Source organism: Dermacentor silvarum, chromosome 6, assembly GCF_013339745.2.
Source record: "Dermacentor silvarum isolate Dsil-2018 chromosome 6, BIME_Dsil_1.4, whole genome shotgun sequence".
Classification (NCBI taxonomy): domain Eukaryota; kingdom Metazoa; phylum Arthropoda; class Arachnida; order Ixodida; family Ixodidae; genus Dermacentor; species Dermacentor silvarum.
The window spans coordinates 87,639,678-87,655,715 of record NC_051159.1 but is presented as its reverse complement, the minus strand read 5'-3'; the positions used below and the strand labels follow the sequence as shown (position 1 = coordinate 87,655,715).

The 16,038-nt window shown below is 50.6% G+C and overlaps 1 protein-coding gene across 1 annotated transcript in view; it reads right to left on the bottom strand.

The window, feature by feature from the left end:
* The window catches only part of LOC119455705 (hemicentin-1-like), a 242,471-nt gene extending 227,965 nt beyond the window's left edge, over window positions 1-14,506 (bottom strand). The window contains 1 exon segment of the mRNA XM_037717130.2: window positions 13,872-14,506. Coding sequence (XP_037573058.1) covers window positions 13,872-14,037 — 166 coding nt within the window. The 5' untranslated portion in view covers window positions 14,038-14,506.
* Between the last annotated feature and the right edge of the window lie 1,532 nt (window positions 14,507-16,038).

Here is a 16,038-nt window from a genome sequence, read left to right as displayed (position 1 = left end):
GGCGAGAGTGAAGTAGTGAGAGTGGAAGAGGGTGGGCGGGCGTGCTTTGTGAGGGGGGGGGGGGGGGGGGGGGGGGGATGTGTAGAAGACGTTCGGTTCTGGCGATTCGGCGTCGCCCCCTTTTCCGCCGCCACGGCTGCCGGTCGTTCGGGGGGCCCTGCGCTGCCTTCCTCTCACGCTTCTTCCGGCGCCGGACATCAAAGGACGATTTGTAGCAGCCCCTCGTCGGGAGTGCATTTTTGTCCCCGCGACCGCTCTGGGACGTAGTGTACGTTCGCGGGACCAAAAGGAGGAAGACGACAACGACGCCGCTGGTTGCCGGACGCACGCGTCGGGTCTCGGAGAAAAGAAGGAGCGCGCTCAGCATGGGCTGCGATGGGGCCCAGTTTATCTTTAGTGCGTATGTGCTGTACGTGTCGGGCCCGAGTGGGTGGTGTAGCGAGGAGGTGGTGCCGGCAAATCATCGATCGCTGAGTTTGGCGCGAGGAAAGAGAAAGGCATCCTTGGCCGCGTCTTCCTTGCTCACCACCGGGTATCGAAGCGCCGACTGGAAACGCAGCGCTGGCCGGGCGCGGCGGCGCGAGGCGTTGAGGGTTCTCTGAAGAGGGGAGCACAGGGGTTCTAAGAGGGAAGTCAAATAGGCCGTCCATGTAAACACGACGCTGTGGTGCGCCGCTGCGGATTACGTGCTCGGGTCGAGCTGGAACCGTGCCCCGAGGCAAAAGAACGTTTCCTGCCCCCCTACCGAAGGCGAGACGGCTTCTTCAGCGCCTGTCAAGTTGTGACTGCTTCGCGTCTTCGGTTCCACAATGCAGATCTTGCTCCTTCCTCGTATGCTCCGTAGGCGTTCGCAATGCCCTTGCCGCTTTGATTGTAAAGGGCGTCGACCTACATCATTGTGGGTCTAAGGAAAACAAACGCTGTTATTGATTTTCTTTCGAGACGTTTCAAATTTTTTCGCGGCACTTGCTTGTTTTTGCATATTAAGATAAGTTCACTGCGCTAATACGCAGTTGACTGACATGCGACTTAGTCTTCCACCATACTTTCAGAACAATTATTCATTATCATGCCGAATACTGTGCTTACCAAACATTCCTGAAAGTCGTTAGCGCAAGCAGACACACCGATCGTTTTAAGATCTCACTACATTTTCAAGCACTTTGTGAATTCTTGCTTGTGAATGCGCGGCAAAGCAATAACTGCTTCGCAAAAAGCAGAATTCTCATCTGCACATTAAGGTCAATATCTTTGAAAGTTGTGCATAGAGTACGTTCTTCCGCGTGAACAATAATTACTGCTTTCTGATTGCTTTGACAAAATGGCAGAATTCCTTAGATGGCGCTCTTTCGTCCGTGGCTTTTCGTGCATGGTAACAGCTTCTTTCAGCGTGACGTTCCTTCAGAACAAAAACAGACGCCATAAGACGAGCGTGCTCAAGAGTTTGCATGGCGTGTCCGGGGCGCGTGATAAATGTAGCCAAACTCTCTCTCAGCACCACCGTTGCCACCGCGTGCTGCGTCTATTCAGGATCTCAAGCCCTGTCGCCTCTGTTTGCCATCTAGCCGATCACCCTCTTCTTTCCGACTAGCCGAGCCTCTTCCGGAATGACTTTTCCATGTCGCTTTCGGCCTGGGCGCACCACACTGTATCTCTCTTCGTAATCTCTTTTCTCCACGCGAGGCCCTTGATTCGAAGTGCGTCTCAGAAAACGTGCTAGACATAGGCTGCGGTGAGAAACAGCCCTCCCGGCCCCACAAGCCGTGCGGATGATGAGATTTCAGGAACACGCATCAAGCGCTGTACTGACGGGGCTGACCTGCCATCGCGTGCCCGTCTTTGTGAGAACTCGGACCGTGCGTTGCTGAACAATTGCTCAAAATGTGTGGTCTACGCTTTGAGGTGGACTGATGAATCGTTTGCGTCACGTCGTGACTAATCGGCTGTTACTGGAATGGGAAAGTGATTTGCGTGCAACGATGGGTGAATGACCGTGAGATCAAGATGGCGCTTTTATCGTCGTCGAGGAGCTTCACGATGCCACGGAATGTAGTTCACAATCTAATTCAAATGACATACGTTGATGAAGTATAGCATGTGCTTAAAACTGCAGGAAGGCTGCCGCTTTTCTAACGCTACTTTCAGGGTGCCTTTTGACGACGAACCCAGGCTTATACGGAATATGAATGGCGTAATGAGGAATAAACAAAAGTCACCAATCACTATCCTTTTATATTGACTACTGATTGCTGAAGTCCTCAGATGTGAATCTCTATTGAGTCTTTCACGTCATCGACTGCTGTCGCGCATTTGGACACGTTCTGACAATTGGATATTGTACATTGTCGCACAATTCGCCAGAACAATCTATAATCGCTCCTGCATCTTTTCTACAGTGCAATCTATTCCTAAACATGCATCCGTAACATTGAGTTGCAAACTCGATTTTCTTTCAAGAAGAACGGAAACATATTTTTAACGTTGTAGAAACTTCACCACACGCTTCTTGCGTGTAAAAGGATAGCATTTAGAAGGTATGAGGGCTGGGAAACACAGAATAATGGCACAGTGCGCAGCTTGTTGACGTCGTCTAGCAATAAGTTCACGTGTGATGGGGCTGCTCATGCTAATAATAATAATAATAATAATAATAATAATAATAATAATAATAATAATAATAATAATAATAATAATAATAATAATAATAATAATAATAATAATAATAATAATAAGCGCGAGACTACTACATGCGTCTATTCTGGCTGTGCTCGTGTGCGGGAGCGGCAGCGACCAGCAAGGAAGACATCATGAAGCAACATTTTCTTGGGTACTGAAACCGTAATTACGCCCGTATTCACGGAAAACATGGTACGCTAGAATTGTTCACAAGAGTGAAAGTGCCATTCATTCCCGATGCTGGACATATTACAACGAAGGCGGTTGGCTAATGGCGCTAACCACGTATACGAACGAAAAGCTTTCTGAAGTCGATCCCTCGCCTCGTATTCGCAAAAGAGCGTTTACGCTAGAATAGTTAGCAAGAGAAATTTTCAGTCAATGCTGATGCTGCATAAATCATGACGAAGAGCATTTAAGAATGAAAAGCATTGTCAAGTATTATAGTAAATATTTAGGTCGCTCTGGCCAATGCCAGTATTTTTTTTTTCTAAGGTTTAGAGCGTCTGAACCGTCATTCAAAGCAAACAAATAAGAAATGGCAAGTGTAACGTGCCATGGCAGTGTTCAGTAAGTCCAGCCTTTCACTCACATAGATTGCACTCCTCTATTTCTCGCGTTTAGACGGCTGGCATCAACCAACGTAGCCCACCCTGTCGCATCGCGCCCCTCCTGCATCCGCCTCCTCCTGGGTATTGCAACCGTCCAAAGATCTACTGAGCCGCAAGCATCTTCTTTCTTCTTCTTTCTTTTCTTTTGTTTTTCCCATCCGGCCAATCCAATAAGACGCGCACCCCTGCCCGGACTTATCTCGTCAGGGCCAAGTTTTTCCTCGCAACGCCTTCTTTGTCGCAGACATAAGCGGGGACGGTGGTGGGACGCTGCGGGGTCGACATCGGTCGCAACTCATCCACGACTTCTCTGGACACGGCAAGACGGCACGGACGTTTTTCGGCAGGAGGGGGAACGGGGGGGGGGGGGGGGGGGGGACGCGATAGGCCTTGGCGTGGCGCGCCTACCGTTAATTGGCAAGACCCCCGAGGACAGTGCACAAGGGGGGAGAGGGAAGACGCGGTCTGTGGAGGAGGTTAGGCCGGTGCCTGTCTCACCTGTTCTTCGTATACGGACAAGGATGACGGCAAACAAAGACAGCGGAAGGGGACAGCCACGGACTCTTTGGCAACGCGATAATCAGTGGCAGTGAGCGAAGCTCGCCTGCGGGGGGTGGCGGCTGAGCGAGGAAGAGCCCAGGTTGGCGTCGGTATCTCTTTCTCGAGCTCCCTGCAGCTCAGCTCAGCTGTGACATGTTCGTGCGCTCGGTAGGCCTATACCGGGCCCGCATAACGGCCACGACGGCGCCCTCGTCTTCCGCCCTCCGCTGGTGGAGAGCGGCCGCTAAATTAATTACCACGTGTCGGCCGATCGGCACGCTCGGGCGCCGGTCGGGCGTGCGCCACTCCAGCACGTCACGCTTTATCAGGCGCTTTGCCGGGAGGGCCGGAGAAGGATGGAGGACGCTCACGCTAATGCCGTTACTTCTGCTAAGAGACTTACACCGGGATCGCCATCAATGGGGCCCGCTGCCTACCACCCTGCAAATATACTACAAGCGCTCGGGTAGGTGAGTGGGCGCCACCCACCCGGCCAGCCAGAGACTGGGTGGTGGGCAACTTTTAATTAAGTTGCCAAAAGCTCTCCTCGGGTCGAACGCGCACGTCGTCACCTTGAAAGCGCGCACGCCTGGCACGACGACAGATCTCGAGAGGATTATATGCGGGCGAGAGAAGTCAACAAAGTGGCCGCTCTGCATAGCTCCAAAACAACGCGTTTCGCCGATTACGTTTTGCGCTGTTGAGGTCTGCGCAGAGTTGACAGACCGCAGGAAAGCGCCCTGTTTCTCGTTTTTGTTTCCTTAGAATACGCAACATAACAATTCGACGCACCTAAGCTCAGGTTATATTTCACGTTTTCGCTAATAGTGCAGTCCCAACTTTCGCAGCTATCGCCTATATCCGAGCGTCGACGAACTGTGGCAGAGAACTTGGCGATGACGAAACCGTCGGCCCGTATGGAGAGCTCTGGCTAAGAAACAGCTTTGGAAAGAACTGTTATTTTAGCTGAACACGTTTGAGACAACGCGTATAAAAAGGATACCCAAAATATGGCTGACGACCTGACGGTCAACTCTTTCCCCTCTGCGACATCTAAAATGTATACGCTGTTTATTAGTTGTTCGCAGCAACACTCACTTGCGGGACAATAACTCAGACGGAATCTCTGTCTATACATAGCGGTGTAAAAAAGAAAAATAAGCTGAAGGTGTGTGTGTGTGGGGGGGGGGGGGGGGGGGCTGCATATATCTACACCTGTTTTTTTTAAACAATGACTGTCGTCACTATACCCGTATACATACAACGTGCACCCATCTGCTTTGTCAGGTTTTAGCCAAGAACGTCTTGGGCTGTTTCACAGCGCTGACGTCGGCAGCAGAAGGCGTCCACCCATGGTATGCTCTAAGAAACCTTGCAGAACCACAGCAACGGCGATATATTGAGCAAGAAGCCTTAAAGTGATGCGAGTGTTCCTGGAGTGAAATAAAACAATGCCAAGCAAAAAATAAAGCGCAGAAAAATAAGGCCTACGTGGAGAGACAGGGAACGACAGTCATTTATTTATTTATTCGCTTATGGACTCGAACGTGGCACCGTAGTTTCGTAATAGACGCGTTCGATGCTAAAACCCCGGGCAGCACGCATTACAACTCCGAGTGTTTAATGCATGCAACGGGTTCTTTTGTTCCGAAAATTCGGCTGCTCGAATCCGCTTTTGCCCGCGCATATGTCACGACAGGAGCACGACGCCAACCGAAAGCCTATCGATGCGAGTTGCGTCACGCGCGCAGACACATTCACAGCTCGATGGCGTGTCCCCGCAGCGGTGTGTGTGTGTGTGCTTGAGTCCGTGTCTCCACCGTACAGAGAATACAACAGTGCGTGCGAGGCATGTTGCGCCTGAAGCCAAGTTGAAACATGCGGATAGCACAATGCAGCCAAAGTGGAAAAGAAAGTCGTGGAAAATGCGAGCTCGCAGACAGAGCATCGGTGAGGTTTTCGCGTGACTCTCGCCAGCCCAGAGGCTGTAGCCTTTCTGTATCGAAACTGCACGAACGCCAACGGGCGCGCATGCAAGAGCGACCAGTGGAAACTTCGAGTGCCTGTCGCGCGTGATGAAAAAAAGGCCAAATATACGCAAATAACACGGGGACGACAAGAAAATGTCGAAGGGAAATGTTTTTTCATGTATGCGTGCGGCTGCTGGCGTGTTTAGTGGAGGGGTTGGGGCAGTGAGGGCAGGGCCTCTCCATTATCGGATATCAATAAAGCTCAAATACGGTGCAGCGCTCTGGAAGCCGAGCATATGGCCTCAGCGAATCACAGCCCGCAGACTCACTGTTATACGGTCGCACGCAGGCGCGATTTGCGGCTGTCGTAGTAGCTGCGTCACCAATACCGACCCAGATGCCGTTTGAAAGTCTTCAACTGAGACGGCTCGTGTACGGCGCTGTACACGTCTTGCGAGAGTGAAGGTGTCGCCGAACGATGCCGCCTTTGAAACGGGAGCTCACAACTTCATCCCCTAGCCCCTAATTCGCTGACGCCAGATTCGTGTAGCCATGCGCATGCGCTGCACTCATTTCACTGTGGCGAGGCATATGTATAGACTGCCTAGCCACCGCCGGCAGAAGCGACGCCAGCATACATGTGCGTGCTGCGGCAAGACAGCGCGCGTAAGAGCGGCGGGCACCGTTGCTGCTGCTTTCCGAGCGGTGACTCCCCTGCCTTTCTCGGCCTGGATTGAAACAGAATGTGGTGCGCGGCGCCGTGCAGCAAAGATAAGGGACCTAGCAGCTCCTGTTCCCGCTTTTTCGTAGCACCCAATGTATCGCGGACGTAAGCTTTAAGGCACTTGGCCTTTACGAACAGCAAAACCTCGCGACAAGGACTTAAAAAAAAAAAGAGAACGAAAAGATAGGTTCTATAGAGTGATGTTTTTCTGGCCCCTATCTAGCTCTTTTGTCTTCAACATTGCTTAACGTGAGGTAAAGCAGACGCGGTCGACCGGGAAAAAAGAAATAAGCGTTCCATGCGGGCTTTAATTAATTCTGAATGCGAGAGAGAAAAAGAAATTGTTTTGAGCAGTACGGAAAAACGAGATGATGGGATTTGTTGCCCCTCGAGTGTGCAGGGCGGATTTGTTCGTATTATATATATATATATAGCGCGTTGCTCATCTGACTGAGCAGTGCAATTTAAGATTGTTTAATAATTTAGCTCAGGTTTTTCATGGTAAAGTATTTAGAAATTTAAAGCGATTGGATCAAAAGATAGCGTGCAGCCCTGGTGTATGCAGATTTCTGCGGAGCCTCATTAAAGTCATTTTCTCTTACACATAAAGCGGTTAATCGACTTTTAACGTTGTTCGTAATTTGCGTATCATATCGCACGTGTGTACCACGGCCCAGCCGCAGCAGATATATTGAGCACCAGCTGTAACCGTGGGTACAGTTAACGCCCTTGACGTAAGGTTAGCCAAGGGTTAACTTTCTTGTTTTTTCAGGCTGTCAGAACGTTGGTTCCAAGGTTAAGGTCACCGATAATGTATATATATATATATATATATATATATATATATATATATATCAGTGAAGCAAGGAAGGAGCCGGCACAGAAATAGTTCAATAAATAGAAGCACGTAGAAAAAACATATAAGAGGACTTTACGGACGTTCCGGCTAGGGTCCGGCCTTCATGAAGAGTGATGAAGGCCGGACCCCGGCCGAAACGTCAGTGAGGTCCTGTTATATGTTTTTCCTACGCGCTGCTAGTTTTGAACTATATATATATATATATATATATATATATATATATATATATATATATATATATATATATATATATTCGAACTTTGCGGAGAATTGCATTGGCGTTCTAGTTAATTTTGTGCTTCACTGCATAAAGCGACGTTTTGATAAGAAACTAAATGGAACGCCAATGCATTTCTCCGCAAAGTTCGGGAATTAATATCTCGAAGCTGGTGTCATCCCGAGAATTCGTTCCAATTGGATCCGCCTTGCGAACTCCACGGCTGCAATTCGTAAATTGCAATATGGGCCATCAGGTAATTAGTTGGAAACTTAGTGAATTTTTGTTAATTATTCGATTATGCGTGTCAATTTCTTGTGCAAGTAATGTCCGCCACTTCGAGTAGACCAGCTCATGAACTAGAATTTGGCTATCTGCCACAGGCAACCTTTAAGGATTTCTGAAAGTGTTCGCTGAAACACCCTGTATATATATATATATATATATATATATATATATATATTCTACTTCCTTTTTTGAGGATACTGATGCACAATGCACAGGTGCACAAGGCTCTGCGGTTGAAGCGTTATCATAATAACTGGTAATTGCATTGAATGATGTTCAATACGATTTTTTGTCTGCATAGCACACTTCCACGCTACTGCTGGTTTCATTTGAGCTGAACAGAAGGATATGTTAACTCAAACGCATGAATCATTTATAGCGGGACAAAATGGCACCGGGTAACCCTGTACTTTCCATCCGTTATATTTATTATTGCGCCACACTGTCCCCTTGTGTTGTTGTTATTACTGGCGATGAAAGCATTATACACGTTGAGATAGAGAAAAAGAACAAGAAGCTGCTTTATACCGCCTTACTTGAGCATTCAGCATTCACGAGATCATTTTTGTTTCAGTGTCCTCTGTTAAAGCAATGCGACGTTCGCGTCGCTTCCTAGAAACAGTGCGTGCTTACCACTGACAGGACACTACTGTCTTGTGTAAATATTAAGGAGCACTTTGGCTGCGAGCGACACCGGATCTAGTTTGCCGAGAACCAAGATCCCATTCGAATGTGGCGCTGACGTCAAGTGTTCACTATTGTGATCATCGGTCAGCAGAGCACGAAATGCAAGTTCTTCCTTTCTAACCACCTAACATTACATTTCTAGAGTATGGCGTACTATACAGAAGGCTCTGCGCTCGTGGTGCCGTTTGTGTTTCTTTCGTGTCTCCTCGTTTTTTCGAGCAGTTTTATAAACGTCTAGTTAGCAAGAAGCATCTGGCATTATCTGGCTCCTTTCCCACGATCTCATTAGCTTACCGTGGTTGGCCGTATTTTCTCGTTTTGACGTACGAGGAATTCTGGATTGACGGGCCAGTCAAGACGATAAACGGGAGCTGAATTCGCAAGATTCTTGCTTCAAAAGTGTTCTTCGCCATCGACTGGCATCCTCCTCTAACATTATGTCCAGCGTCGAGGTTGGCTGGGACTGGCTCTTGAGAACAAGGCTATCGTTAGAGTTTTTGTGCGAGCATGGGCCTTGATTACTCGCAAGACGTCAACAACCTTCACTTGCCGGCATTTTGATGTAGTTACCCCTCATTCCGGGCCAGCCACCCGGGTGACTGAGTGACTGCGTTTTACTACTGCTGCATGAGGGCGGTGATTCTATTCACGGCAGCGGTGGTCGCATTTCAATGGTAGCCGCAATGCAAAAAAAAAAAAAAAAGAAAGACGTTCGTGTATTTACTGTTATGCGCAGGTTAAAGAACTCAAGGTAGTTCGAAATCATCGGGAATCCTCCACTACGGCGTCTGTCATAGCATCAATGTTGCGTTGGGACCCCCGTAAAACCCCACGGATCAAAAACATATTTTGTGAAGAAATGCAACAAACGGGGCTAGTTGGTGCATGTTTCCTATTTTGGGGCCACACTAAATATGCGAGAGCAAAGTAACAACAGAGGCAACGGTTAAGAATAACTCTGACGCAATCGTTCCCATTGGCCCGGTCGCCCGCTCACGTCACTCGCTGGTGACGACATATGTGTCGGGAAGTGTTACGACTGCAGCCTAGATTCAGACATAGCATCCGCTTCTTTCTTTGTGTTTCTCCGCTAGACTGCGACTGTCACGCTGCCTCTGCAGGCTATAGCGAAGGCCTATTCGCGACCACATCACAAGGCGTAACGAGGCGATTCATGTTTCCCCGCCGCGACGCCCGGATGTATAATGCAGCGCGGCGAGATTATGCGTCATAAGAAACCAGGAAATAAAAAAATAAAGAAACGGACAAAAATACGGGAGATTTAGACAAATATGGTGGAAACCAGGCCGGCAAGGACCTAAAAAAACGAAAAAAGGAAAAAAAAAACGAAGAAGACGGGTACGCCGCGTCTTCTTCGCGGACTCAATACGCGCGAGCAATTAGCGTCGGTCAGTGCGCACCGTGCGACCCGCGAGAACAACGGACGACAGCGGAGGTGCCGCCGGCGAGGTGCCGTAGAAACCACGTCGCGGTCTCGCAACTCCAAAATCAGGTGCGGCTGCGTGTCACGCGAGCCAGCCCGCACACACACAGACACGCGCAGTTGCAGCGTGTCTACGCAGGCGTACAATGCGCAGACATACAGACACACGCACACACGCACACCTGCACACATAGAGAGAGAAGACCTACGGCCTGGTCTGCGCAGGTACATTCATGCTCACTACATGCACACGCACACAGACGCATCGTAGGCAAAAAAAAAAAAAAAGAGCTTGCGCACGCACACACACCTAGCGTATACTAAGTCACATCAGTGTACACACTTATGGGCACGAACGCCAGCTTTATACACTTCGACGCTGAAACCTTCTTGCGAACTTTCGCGGGACGGGCTCGACCGCGGAGGCAGACACGACGAGAAAGAGAAGGAGGGTGATGGAGAGAGTGCCGGCATTGTGTTCAACGTTGTTCTATCGCCCACGGTTTCTGTAGGCTCGGAGGGAAAACAATGGGCCATCTTCTAGACGCAAAATGACCGAGGGGGCGAGCGAGCGCGCGCACACAGACACTTCCCATGCGGTGGCAGCGACCGACGATGCGAAATTGCGCGCGCCGCGCAGTCTCTGCGAGTCGCCGCACCGTCGCCGCCGATGAATTGCGGCAAAGCCACCTTGCAGTTTTATTCGAAGGCCGGTCGCTTCTCTCAACTTCCCCCCCGAACCGAGAATGTGTTTGCAAAATGCGGGCTGCTGTCGTGCCTGTTGATATGGAGCTCTGAATAGGGGCCACACGGTTGACTTTCTCTATTTTCATTTATTTTGTTTTTGTGACGTCAATTTAAGGATTTAAAGAAAGCGGGGCTGTATTGTGCGAAGGCAAAGCTTGGTATCTCCAAACATCGGAAGCCGGTGCGAACGGAAGAGCGAATAGGGCGGGTTTTCGGCGAAAACCAAATGCGTCGAGGCATCGACGCGCTCGTTCGACTTTTAATAACAGCGACGCGTAAAGCGCGAGTGAGTAGTGGTTCAAAAGACATTTCAGGAAGCGCTGGCGCGCCTATTCACAAAAGCTTTGGAAACGTGCGCGGGTGGCCGTCAGCTGGAGTCGTGCGTTGCTCTCAACAACTTTGTTGGAGAGTTAGCTAGATAGGCGGACGTGATTGTTTCGACAACCGTATAGGAAGCTCGCGTATGGGAAGCCCCCCGCTGAGAGTATGAGCGACCAAACTCCGAGCATGGTTTTGTGCTTCAGTAAACGGACGCATTTCTGACATGTTTCGCTGTGCTTTGTCCCTTTTTCCTTACGCTCGAATGATGTGTCACAACCAAAATAATAAGTTACACTTCTGCTCAGCGCGCTGGTAAAAAAGAAAAGAGATAGATATATGTACTTGATGGGAAATGCAACAAATGACTTTATAAGCATAAGAACTGTATTTATATATTGAATAGGGAGCGAAAATTTCATTACTTGAAATTGCAAAATAAAGCAGCATGCAAGAACCACCATGACACACACGCACCTCAAAAATTAGCCAGTACAATGCACCTACGATAAAATACGAATAAACTTCTGAATAAATTATTTATGCTCATCACAGAGAGCTTATAATTTTTGTTAACGCTAATGAGCAAGTGCTCAAGATAACGCACACGGTGCTCTCTCCGGCAAGCTGTACCGACTACTAAACTCCAGACAGATTAAAATCCCAAACGCATTACACATTCGAGCGCTCGTACATTCGAGTGTTTCGTTGTAATTGCGAACTTTTCTCTCGTGCTCAAAAATCAAGAAAATGGTGAGTTTTCATGAATCGACAATTCTTTCACGGGCTTAAGTAACCGCGGTGAATTATACATTTTCCGTCTGTATCGCGGGCTGAAAGAAACGTTGCTGCATGCTTTCTGCGACAAACACAGTTCGCTTCTTGCAACATCGCGCTCACAACAAGGGCCGCTAACAGCGAGTTACTGATTACAAAGTTCGCGCTAGCAAGACATCACACAGGCGTTATACAAGAAGGAACCCCCGGAGACCGAAACGAAGAAACACGGATGCCAAAAGCGCTCGCGATACGAAACGCGGCGACGAAAATTCAAAGCTTTTTTTTTTTTTTTCTCTCGGCCCGAGCTTCTAGCTATAGCTGCTCTTGCGTCGCCTCTATAGCTGTTGTCGAGCGAAAATTTCACTCTGGGACGACACTTACCCCGAGCCGCGCGAGACTGTGAAGCAATGCCTTCATCGGGGGTTCGAACACGAAGCAACGTTGTTTCTCATTTATTTACTTTTTGTTCCCTTCATTTGCCTCGGCGAAGTTGCTGCTCACCGAGTGTCGAAACTACACACTCCTCAGAGATCCAAACCCCAATTCGCCATTTACTTATTTTTTGTCATTCCAAGAAGCACACAGAACAAAGTTAAGCGCGCCGGCGAGCGAAAACTCTTTCCTCGATCGCATCGTTTCTACATCAGCCCGAAGCGCGTCGTTGCCTTTAGCCCGCCGACTCTCGCAATCTCTTTTCCTGGCGGCCCGAGCGGCAATTCATCGAGAGTCTTCTCTCACCAGGTCGACGGAGAAACAACCGAGAAAAAGGATTCCCATATAGCTGAGCTACAACTACAGTATAACACGGCGTTTTCATTTTCTCTTCGTTTTTCGTACTTAAAAAAACTTTGTCGCCCCGCCCTTTCCCGGGAGCCGACGAACGAGCCGATTGCCTCACCTTCGACAACATTTGTCTTTCTTCGCCTTCCCGCCGAGCCCGGCTTGTACACGGGATACGACGGCCGGCTCCGTGCGAGAAAAACATGAGCAATTCCCAAGCTGACGATCGCTTCACTCGCTCGCGCGCGCGGAGGGAGCGGGGTTCCTAAAAGCTCCGCCGACGTCTCACGCAGTCACGCGTGTACACGGCGAGAGCTGCTTCTCCCGAAAACGCCGGCGTCCCACTGAGATCGCAGTCAGCGGTTGTTGCGCCTTCTTATAGCCTGGAGATTCATGGACTGCAATACGAAAACGCGCGGGCGATGCCTGTATAACGGAAACAGTGGAAGATCTTTCGGCGCTCCTGTCGCGGGTGCAACTGCCGAAAGGCTGTCGAAATCGTGTACCGTCTCGACGTCCGTATAAGACGTCGCCGGAAAAGGTGACATCACCGAAAAGGTTAGAAAAAAAATCTATTGTGTAGGGATTATGCAGCAGACAGAAGTGGGGCGGCCAGGACAGATGTGCATGAACAGTTTCGCCTCGAAGATAGCCAATTGCGTGGTGTAAAGCCGCTATTGCCTTCTATAGAGTTTGGGCTTACGTGGTTATGTCCCTACACTTGTCTCTTTTGGCTACAATAGAGTGAATACTTGGAGTAAATAAATGTCACGATGAAATTTCCTGCCTTTTCAGGATTGTGCTTTCAAGGCAGAGACTGAGCAAATTGCGTATCTTTTGCAGACAGAAGTTCGAAGAAATCTAGCTGGTTTACAAAAATTGTAATAGTATTATGGATAAAAAATACCATATCAACAGAGGTCGAGGTGCGCAAATGTAAACTACAGCGTTGTTTTATTTACGGAGCAAGACACACGGCACCCGCAAATTTATCGTGCCCCATATCAGTGAGTTCGACGGAAGTGCCAAACACGTAGTGGGTTAGCACGGTGTTGTAAAGTTATTCTTTAAGTACAGATGTCTAACTAGGTGTAAATTAATATATGAGAAGAGAAGCTGCCTGACAGTTCCGTGGCCATGCACCGGCCCCTCTTAACGGCTCGTTCTCTCGACCTGGAAAGCCACAGCAGGTACAAAACCGCCAGGTGCCAGGAAATCGGAGAGACTCACCTGAAGCGAAGCCGGGACCTATTCCGATGATCGCCGACAGAAAAAGCAGCAGCGGAAGCAGCGGTGACACGGGAACATACACCATCACTCCGGACCGAGGGTTGTTCACACGATGGCCCGGACCGTGGGTCCGTTCGTCTCGGAGCCGACAACGGGCCACCGTCATTGACAGGCCGCGCACCTCACGAACGAAGGAAGGAACACTAGCAGGGTCGCTCGGGACGCCACTACTTCCGGATCCACCAACGTCCACGTCTCATCCGGGCACGCGCCAGGGTTTCCGAGGGACGCGGCGCATGCCTGTCTCCTGCGCACGGCGTGGTGTCCGGGGACGAGCAACAAACACAGTCGGGGGCAACGACGGCGGCGCACTCACTCCGGAGCGGTAACGTGCCGCACACTCGCCAGCGGACCGACCGCCGCGCTGGGATCAATGAGGGGAAGGCTGCTCGGAAGGGGCCCTCGCTCGCCGCTCACCGTGGCAAAGCAGCGCACCACGTGTCCGCTAAAGGGCGCCAGCGCCGCCCGAAAGCACGGCACCGACCAATGGGAAGGCAGCTGGCGAGTTGACCACGCTTCCCCGAGATGGCGCTGCCTGCCGTGGCGGCAGATTCGGTTTCGCTTGGCTTCCTTCAACTGGCTCACCCCCTCGGACGGTCGCAGCGCCTCCCTCCCCCGTCAACCCCCTACGCAGCGGGCACGAGCAACGATCCCCCACCTCCCCCCGCCGTTCCGAGCCGACGACCGTGCTTGGCTTTTGGTTTATTGCGGTGGACGCCGCGAGCTAATAACGAGTCTCCCGAAGGACCATTGTTCTGGCGAAGGCTAACCGACTCTTGTGCGGTCCAGCTGGCGCGTCCGAGCGAGCGCTGCCGCCGAGCGGCGGCGGAGGCTCAACTTTTCGTGGGGGGCGGATGCTGGGGACAAAGTGAGCGGCGGGCGAGGAGGTCGGTGGGCGAGGGCGCGACGATGCATGCCGGTCGGCCCCGCTCCCGGGACGCCGGCGGGGCGCTGTTTCTGTTTCACAGGTGGAGGAGAAGCGCCCGGACCGCGCGCGTTGGGATGCACAGCCGCTACCGCGCCATGGGTTTGCCCGCCGCCGGAGACCGCGTGCTGCTGCTCCTTCTACTCGCCTTCGGCTTCAGCCACGGTGAGCGCCCCGAACCGCGCATTGACGCGCCCTGCGCTTTTTGCCTCCCGCCGTGCGCGTTCTTCTTTCGATCGCGCGGCAAGCTGCCGACGCTAGGACAACGAGCGCGCCACGCGGAGCGCGGCTTTTTGACGGCGTCAGCGCCACCGCTCGCGCGGAGCACGTGGAGTGAACCTATCGATGGGCGCCAGGTCGGATGCGCGCGTGCGCGCCCGAGTCTACGACTAAGTTTCGGATCGGTGGCGTTCGGGCCGATCCGCCGGGGGATGCCGCGCGATCATAACTGCTGCAATGGACAATTCGGATCGCATGAGAATGTTGCGACTTGTGGATGAGGATGGTTTTAACCGTTGAGTGGGCCCCATCTTGGCTGTCCTAGCTCTTCAACAGTGCTCCTTACACGAGTGAGCGTGGTGTGCGTGCGTGCGTGCGTGCGTGCGTGTGTGTGTGTGTGTGCGTGTGCGTGTGCGTGTGTGTGTGTGTGTGTGTGTGTGTGGTTGAGAAGACGAAGGAAGAACAAGGTGATAGCGTTTGTGTGGGTGACGTCATATCGAATTTTGACTTCTGCCAGATTTATTTGCATTAGTTGATCAGACCGAGGCGCAGCTGGTCAAACACCGCTAGAACTAGAGCGGCATAGGAGTGTACAGTGGTAACTAACAATTTAAATCTCGTGGTTTCCAAATACATCTGTTCCCTCGCTAACTTCTTGTAAACGCTAATATTTGAATGTCTACTGCGCTGCCACCCGCTTGTGCATGGAAAAATGTGCCCAAGATAATGAAAAACGTTTTGACTTCAGGGACAGTGCTTAGGATACCGGTATTTAATAAGAATTGAGTGAACGTCCTTCAATGTACCGCGCTACCCTCATGCTCATTACTCATACCACATTGAAGTGAGAAAAAAGCACTCAGTCCTACGTAAACATGGCAGACTCGCCCTGAATACACATCACAGCTATCATCATTATTACCTTTAACCCTTTCCCCAGCACAGGGTAGCCAGCCGGTATTT